General features: G+C 48.3%; 1 protein-coding gene across 1 annotated transcript; it reads left to right on the top strand.

Annotated features, from left to right (window-relative positions):
* The first annotated feature begins 571 nt into the window (after positions 1-571).
* Positions 572-6,436, top strand: LOC143669270 (uncharacterized). Its single transcript, XM_077143913.1, is given in 2 exon segments — positions 572-5,029; positions 6,261-6,436. Coding segments are annotated over 2 exon segments (3,792 nt in total). The 5' UTR covers positions 572-1,413.
* The last annotated feature ends 2,770 nt before the right edge of the window (positions 6,437-9,206 follow it).

The following is a 9,206-nucleotide window of genomic DNA, read 5'->3' as shown; positions in this document are numbered from 1 at the left end:
ATTATGAAGGGCATTCAATCTTTCTTGAGGAAGGGGCCATTGATCCACCCATATTGGCGTAGTAATAAGCCATGTTATTGGGGTAATGATGCCCTTTGTTTCAATGGCCCCCATTATAAATTTGTTTGCTCCTTAAAATATCCTAAACCTTGATAATCCGTTGTTTGTCTAGTGCTTTGAAATTGCATTTTTAAGTATAGTAGTTCTGCCTTATCTGATAAGTGAGGGATATGCAAATATGCTCCCCACTGCGAAAGCAGGTCTCTGCCCCAGAAATTCAAACCGGCATCTGCCACAAAAGGTTGTAATGTTGATTTTTGTCCTTCTCGGCCAATTACTTCAAATATTTCAGTACTTTGATAAATATCAGTCATGGTACCTATGCCGGTGAAAACAGTAGGTACCCTTTTTAATGTTCAATTTTGGGGCCAATATCTTTTAGCTATGATAGTTACATTGTAAAGAAGGATTTTATAAAACTTAACAGTAGCTAACTTTTCTTATGTAAAGAAGGATTTTATAAAGAAAAGAGTTATGGGCCCCATCAGGCTAAAACAACCCGGGACTTCCCAGGGGCGGTTATCTGCTGCCTTTGTTATGCAAGGTTTTCTGCTGCCTTGGTTATGCAAGGTTGTAACTGCCGGAGAAAGTTTATCTAAGAATGCAACTGAGAAGGTTGAGTAAGGGAGTTTTGCACGAGACAGCTGCTTCTTGCAAGAAGCAGCTCCCATGACTCATGCGCGAAAAATGTTTGTTATCTGCTTCTTGCAAAATGTTCGTTATCTACTTCCTGCATAAAGCAGAACCTGTAACTAATGTTCAACCCTCAAACCCCACACCCTTATCCTGGCCCTCAAAAGGCTTCCCAAAACCCAGGTTCGGGGCTCTCTGTTCCTGCGTGTTCAGTGAGCCCCACGCATGTGTGGTAAATAAACCCCTTGCATGTTGCATGAGAGAACGTCTCTTGGAGTCCTCCTTTGCGCGGCAAAACTCTCAAATTCTTACATTTGGAGGCCCCAGCGAGATCGGCTCTTCGTAGGGGAAGGCTCCAACAGCTCTTTCTCTCGGGGTAAGTAAGGCCTTTTTTGTCTGAGGTGCGATCGCTTAGTCTGTCAGACTGGCAGTGACTGTCGGGGAGTCGCGTGAGCACTCCCCGACTGCAACCGACAGACGTGTCCGGGGTTGCAGGTCACTCTCCCGAGGGACGCCTCGGGATTGGGGGACCTCCGGGGATGCCTGGAGGCTTCCTACAGGGCCGACTCTGATTCTGTTTCCCTTCTGACGGGGGGAGACTCGATCACAGTCATCGGGCCAGTCTGAGCTGTGTCTCTGAAACTGTGTAAACGTGGTGTGCCGGCTCTGTGTGTGTCTGTCTGTATTTGTGTGTTAGGAATTGTTTTTGTTTTACCAAAGATGGGTCAGGGAATGTCGACTCCACTTTCTCTGACCTTAAGACACTGGTCGGAGGTCAGGGAAAGAGGTCAGAATCTATCTCTTATTGTAAAGAAAGGCAAATGGCAGACCTTCTGCTCGGCCGAGTGGCCCTCCTTTAACGTGGAATGGCCTCGTGAAGGAACTTTTCATCTACCCTTGATTCGGGCCGTCAAGTCAGTCATCTTCCGCCCTGACCCGTATGGCCACCCGGACCAGCAGCCCTACATCATGGTTTGGCAGGACCTGTGTGAAAACCCACCTCCATGGGTAAAGCCATTTCTTACTCCTCTTGGTCAACATGACTCTCACTCTGTACTCCCAATCAAGGTGCCGGGTCCTTCTCAAGCTCCGAAACTCTATCCTTCTTTGTCTCCTGCAGTCCTACCGGAATCCCAATCGGATCTAATCCTCTTCGATGCAGGTCCTTCTTCCCCTCCTCCCTACCCTTCAGCTCCGGTACAGGACCCCCCCTCTCTTAGCTCACCTTCTCCCTCCTCTAGTTCTCTCTCCCCGCCCTCTTCCATTTCCTCTCCGCAGGTTCACCAACAGACGATCCCAGATGAACCAGGACCGGCACATAGTACACGAAGCAGACGAGCACTAAGCCCATCTGATGTGGCGGTCACTCTCCCCCTCAGACCGTACGGGCCTCCAGTGGATGACGGACACGGGGGAGAAATGCCCGCTCTACAATACTGGCCCTTTTCCTCCTCTGACTTATATAATTGGAAAAATAATAACCCTCCTTTTTCCGAGGCTCCCACTAGGCTGACTGGATTGGTGGAGTCCCTTATGTTCTCTCACCAGCCCACTTGGGATGATTGTCAACAACTCCTGGGGACTCTCTTCACCACGGAGGAGCGAGATCGGATCCTACTGGAAGCCAGGAAGCAAGTTCCTGGACAAGACGGGAGACCCACCCAACTCCAGCATGTCATCGACGATCGGTTCCCGCTGCGCCGCCCTAATTGGGACCCGAACACCTCTGAAGGTAGGGAGCATCTGTCCATCTATCGCCAGACTCTAGTAGCGGGTCTCCGAGCAGCCGCACGCCGGCCCACCAATTTGGCCAAGGTAAGAGAGGTTATTCAGGGAGCGGACGAATCGCCCTCAGTCTTTTTAGAAAAACTAATGGAAGCATACCGTAGGTATACTCCCTTTGACCCTCAATCGGAGGATCAAAGAGCCTCAGTGGCCATGGCCTTTATCGGCCAATCAGCTCCAGATATTAGACGCAAGCTGCAGCGCTTAGAGGGGTTGCAGGACCTAGCCTTGCGAGATTTAGTCAAAGAAGCTGAAAAAGTGTTTTATAAGAGAGAAACAGAGGAGGAAAAAGAACAAAGGAGAGAGAGAGAGAGAGAGGAAAAAGAGTTGGTAAGAGAGAAAAGGAGAACAAAAGAATTAACAAAGATCCTGGCCACAGTAGTTGAAAGAAACACTGAAGGTAGAGGACGAGCTGGAGAAAATCCCTCGGGCCGGCGTTATTGTACCCCTCTTAGTCCAGACCAGTGCGCCTACTGCAAAGAAACTGGGCACTGGGCCAAAAACTGTCCGAAAAAACGGAGGGGTACTAGGCCCCCAAATTGGCAACAACCGGCCACATTGGCTCTAGAAAGTGAGGACTAGGGGAGTCAGGGCTCGGCACCCCTCCCCGAGCTCAGGGTAAAATTTAATGTGGAGGGGGTACCAATTAATTTTGAAGTCGACACAGGAGCAGTAGTGTCGGCCCTCCAAGAACCTATAGGCCCACTCTCTACAAAAAGGTCCTTAGTGCGGGGAGCAAATGGCAGTCGCTACCGCGCCTGGACTACTAAAAGAACCATGGACCTGGGGAAGGGGAGGGTTCAACACTCCTTCCTAGTCATTCCTGAGTGCCCTGCCCCGCTTATGGGAAGAGACTTGTTAACTAAACTAAGGGCGAGAATCACCTTCAATCCTAAGGGGCCAAAGGTGGAATTTTTAAACCCACTAGTAAGCCAACCTGTAATAACTGCCCTCACCTTGCCAGTCGAAGAAGAATATCAGCTGTACATAAAACCAGAACAGCTCCACAGTTCAATTCCTCAGGCCTGGCTTGAAGAATTCCCTAATTCCTGGGCAGAAGTTGCCGGGTTAGGGTTGGCAGTCAATCAGCCCCCAGTAGTAGTGACCCTAAAGCCCACCGCCTCTCCAATTCGGGTAAAACAATACTACTTAAGCAAGGAAGCCCGGGAAGGAATCAAGCCCCATATAGAGAAATTCCTTGGCTTGGGAGTACTTAAGCCCTGTCAATCAGCCTGGAACACTCCCTTATTGCCGGTCAAAAAGCCAGGGACTAGAGACTATAGACCGGTGCAAGACTTACGGGAAGTAAATAGCAGAGTGCAGGATATACATCCTACGGTGCCAAATCCCTATAACCTGCTCAGCACTCTCCATCCTGAAAAGACTTGGTATACTGTGCTTGATCTAAAAGATGCTTTCTTCTGCCTGCCCTTGCATAAGGACAGTCAACCCTTGTTCGCTTTCGAGTGGATCGATCCAGAGACGGGATCCTCGAACCAACTGACTTGGACACGCTTGCCCCAGGGGTTCAAAAACTCCCCCACCATTTTTGACGAAGCTCTTCATAAAGACTTAAGCTCCTTCAGAATTCAGCATCCCAGAGTCACCTTGCTACAATATGTGGACGACTTACTGTTGGCAGCAGACACTAAGGAGGACTGTGAGTATGGAACCCGAAAACTGTTAAGTGAGCTAGCCGCACTGGGGTACCGAGCCTCGGCCAAAAAGGCCCAAATCTGTAAAAGGGAAGTAATCTTCCTGGGATATACTCTTAAGAATGGAAAGCGATGGCTCACTGAGGCTAGAAAGAAAACTGTAACACAGATACCCCCGCCCACGACCCGAAAGCAGCTACGAGAGTTCTTAGGGACAGCGGGATTCTGCCGGTTGTGGATCCCAGGGTTTGCAGCCCTTGCTGCCCCATTATTCCCCTTGCTCAAAGGGAGTGCTGATTTCCAGTGGGGAATAGAACAGCAGGAAGCTTTCGACAGCATTAAGAAAGCGCTCCTGTCAGCTCCAGCTTTAACCCTCCCAGACGTGAATAAACCTTTCACGCTCTACATAGAAGAAAGGAGAGGCGTGGCTAGAGGGGTCCTAACACAGGCTTTAGGCCCCTGGAGGAGACCGGTGGCCTATCTGTCCAAGCGATTAGACTCAGTTGCCAGCGGATGGCCACGCTGTCTCAAGGCCATCGCGGCAGCTGCCCTCCTGGCAAAAGACGCAGACAAACTCACTCTAGGACAGAAGCTGACCATAATAGCCCCTCACGCCCTGGAGAGCATAATCCGCCAACCTCCAGATAGATGGATGTCAAATGCCAGAATTACCCACTATCAGAGCATCCTCCTAGACAAAGACAGGGTGACTTTTGGGGCCCCATCAGCTTTAAACCCGGCTACCCTGCTCCCGGACGAGACCGCGGGACCTGTGCTGCACACTTGCCAAGAGATATTAGCTGAAGAGACCGGAATCCGCAGAGACTTAAAAGACCAACCATTACCTAACTCGGAGGTAACCTGGTTTTCGGATGGAAGCAGCTTTCTCCAACACGGTAAGAGGCGAGCGGGAGCAGCGGTAGTCAGTGGGACAAAAGTTATTTGGTCTTCTAGCCTCCCGGAGGGAACATCTGCCCAAAAAGCTGAACTAATTGCCCTCACAAAAGCTCTAGAATTAGCAAAAGAAAAACGAGCGACTATCTATACAGATAGCCGTTATGCCTTTGCTACTGCCCACGTACATGGGGCAATTTACCAACAAAGAGGGCTATTAACCTCAGCTGGTAAAGAAATCAAACACAAGGAGGAAATTCTTAAACTCCTGGCAGCAGTCATGTTTCCCAAAGAACTAGCCATTGTCCACTGTGCTAGCCACCAAAGAGGTTCAGACCCAATAACCATGGGTAATAAGCGAGCAGATGAAGAAGCAAAAGCGGCAGCATTAAGGGACCCTGTAAACTTGGTCCTAATAACCAAAGAAAACCAGCAACCCCCTGAAACACTATCTGAGGTTACACCCCAAGGAGAATCGGAAGCCCTAGCTTACATACAGCAGGTCCATCAGCTCACCCACCTGGGGACAGGGAAACTACAGCAGCTCCTGCAAGACCAGAGGGAATTGTACCCTCTGGCAGCCTCAAAAAGGAAAGAACTGGCAGATCGCGTAGCCAGAGAATGTCAGGCATGTCAAATTGTGAACGCCTACCCCACCAAAGCTCCTAACGGAAAAAGACTAAGGGGAACTCGACCTGGGCAGTTCTGGGAAGTCGACTTTACTGAAATTAAACCTGCAAAGTATGGACTTAAATACTTACTAGTTTTTGTAGACACCTTTTCAGGATGGGTTGAAGCCTACCCAACTAAGAGAGAAACGGCCCAGGTCGTAGTCAAGAAGATTATGGAAGAAATTTTTCCCCGGTTCGGTCTACCAAAGGTAATAGGGTCAGATAACGGACCCGCATTTGTAGCCCAGGTAAGTCAGGGTGTGGCCAGGATATTGGGGATTGATTGGAAATTGCATTGCGCATACAGACCCCAAAGCTCAGGACAGGTAGAAAGAATGAACAGGACAATTAAAGAGACCCTAACCAAATTAGCTATAGAGACTGGCTTGAAGGATTGGACCATGCTCCTGCCTTATGCCCTGTTCAGGGCCCGGAATACCCCCTCTGCTCTCATGTGTAATCTAACCCCTTATGAAATCTTATATGGGGCACCACCTCCAGTCAAGGACATGTCTTCCATTCTAGAGATTAATAGTTCCCTTCATACCCCCTTGCTTGACAGGCTGCGAGCCTTGGAAAAAGCCCAGCGGTTCCTGTGGCGGCAGCTCTCCACCTCCTACCAGCCAGGAGACAACAGGACTCCGCATCAATATCAGGTGGGAGACTTTGTCTACGTCCGCCGCCACCAGGTACAGACTCTTGAACCTCGCTGGAAAGGACCGTATCAAGTACTCTTGACCACCCCCACCGCAGTCAAGGTCGATGGCATCGCATCCTGGATCCATGCGTCTCATCTCAAACCTGCGCCTTCGCCCTCTGAGTCCCAGTGGAAACTGGAAAGGACTGACAATCCTCTCAAGCTGCGGGTTCGTAGGGTTACTACTTCTTCTCCTCCTTCCCCCAGGGGAACCCAATTCCAACCCGCATAAGCCTTGGAAATGGACAATATCCAGATGGGAAAATGGGAAGACTATAAAAACTTGGGAGGGAGCAGGGGGGCCTTCGTTCCTGGTACCCCCTTGTAAACTTACCACTCTGGGGAATGAACCCTGTTGTGACCTGACCCCCATTTATCTATGCCCTGCATCCAATCCGGGTAGAAGTTATTGTAACAGCCCAGGACATTATTATTGTGCCTACTGGGGCTGTGAAACCTTAGCAACAAAATGGACAACCTCAGGTGACCCCTTCCTCAAAATAGGATTCCAATGGAACTGTACTAACCGCGGAGGCTGTGGGTCTGAAGGGTGGCTCAGGGAGCGTCTCAGGGCCCACGCCACAGGTGCTAGTCTTAAAACAGATTACTCATACAACCCTTATGATAAAGTTTGGCTTAATATCACTAACCCTTCAGACGATAGTTGGATAACTGGAAAGACCTGGGGAACCAGATTCTACGAAGCCGGCACAGACAGGGGGGGACTGATGTTCATTAAGAAGGAAGAGATTCCCCAAAAAGCTATCCGGATAGGCCCCAACCCTGTTCTGACTATGAAAAACTCAGGGCCTCGTACAGAACCTGCACCCTCACGAAGGCCTAGCCATACTCCCCAGGACCCCACGAGTTCCATAATTCCCACTTCTTCCCCCCTTCCAACTCCCAATAGTACTTCTCCCTACAATCCAGAGACTCCTGGTGACCGATTATACAACCTAATTCTAGGAGCCTTTTCTGCCCTCAATCACTCCCGAGCTAATCTCACCCAGTCATGCTGGCTTTGCCTGTCGGCTTCGCCGCCCTATTATGAAGGAATAGCTATAAATAAGTCATATACCATCCTCCCTAATGGCACATCTTGCGACTGGGACAGCGACCATAAACTCACCTTGTCTGAAGTTACGGGACAAGGAACTTGTATAGGTAACCCTCCTCCCCACGTTAAAATCTTATGTGCCACCATTAACCAAACCCAAGATAATGATAAATTCCTTCAACCTCCCCCAGGTTTAAAGTGGGCATGTGACACCGGAATTACCCCTTGTGTATCTACAAAGGTTTTTAACAACTCTGTCAACTATTGTGTATTAGTTTCTATATACCCCCGAATTCTCTATCATTCAGAGACAGAATTAGAAACTACACTAATAAGCCAAATCAGATACAAAAGAGAACCAATCTCAATAACTCTAGCAGTCCTTATGGGGGTAACTGTCGCTGCCGGTATAGGCACGGGGACTGCTGCCATTGTACATAGCAATCAACAAACCAGTCAATTACAGGCCGCGATAGATCAAGACTTAAAAGAAATAGAAAGATCTGTCTCAGCCCTTCAGAACTCTCTAACCTCCCTTTCAGAAGTAGTTCTGCAGAATAGGCGGGGACTTGACTTACTTTTCCTCAAAGAGGGGGGACTATGTGCAGCTTTAAAAGAACAGTGCTGTTTCTATGCGGATCACTCTGGTGTTGTTAAAGAGTCCATGACAAAACTCAGAGAGCGCCTTCGTGAAAGACAAAAAGAACGAGAGGCGCAACAGGGGTGGTTTGAATCTTGGTTTACTAAGTCCCCCTGGTTGACAACGCTATTATCTGCTCTCGCTGGGCCCTTAACTGTGTTACTTTTAATAATGACTATAGGACCATGTATTCTAAATAAAATTATACAGTTTTTACAGGGGCAGATTGGAAATGTCAAACTAATGCTCATCAGACAACAGTACTCAGTATTAAATAACCCAGAAAATCTCTAAGATTAGAGATATGTACAAAAAGGAGTGGGGAATGTAAAGAAGGATTTTATAAAACTTAACAGTAGCTAACTTTTCTTATGTAAAGAAGGATTTTATAAAGAAAAGAGTTATGGGCCCCATCAGGCTAAAACAACCCGGGACTTCCCAGGGGCGGTTATCTGCTGCCTTTGTTATGCAAGGTTTTCTGCTGCCTTGGTTATGCAAGGTTGTAACTGCCGGAGAAAGTTTATCTAAGAATGCAACTGAGAAGGTTGAGTAAGGGAGTTTTGCACGAGACAGCTGCTTCTTGCAAGAAGCAGCTCCCATGACTCATGCGCGAAAAATGTTTGTTATCTGCTTCTTGCAAAATGTTCGTTATCTACTTCCTGCATAAAGCAGAACCTGTAACTAATGTTCAACCCTCAAACCCCACACCCTTATCCTGGCCCTCAAAAGGCTTCCCAAAACCCAGGTTCGGGGCTCTCTGTTCCTGCGTGTTCAGTGAGCCCCACGCATGTGTGGTAAATAAACCCCTTGCATGTTGCATGAGAGAACGTCTCTTGGAGTCCTCCTTTGCGCGGCAAAACTCTCAAATTCTTACAACATCAGCTCCAGTATCAATCAAACCCAGAAAAATTTTATCTTTAATAGTAATAGTTATTTCTGGGCGGTTGTCCCCAATAAATGTTTGCCAATAAATTTCATTTCCAGTTGAACCAAAACCTCCTTGACGGTTGAAGGGCAGAGAAGGAGGAACATGATAAGATAAGAGTAGTAATTGAGCAATGCATTGCCCAGTTTTAATTTGAAAAGGCTGTAAAGATTGAGCCATGAAGATTCT

This window comes from Tamandua tetradactyla, chromosome 25 (assembly GCF_023851605.1).
Source record: "Tamandua tetradactyla isolate mTamTet1 chromosome 25, mTamTet1.pri, whole genome shotgun sequence".
In the NCBI taxonomy this organism is placed as follows: Eukaryota; Metazoa; Chordata; class Mammalia; order Pilosa; family Myrmecophagidae; genus Tamandua; species Tamandua tetradactyla.
This window is presented reverse-complemented; position numbering and strand designations above follow the sequence as displayed.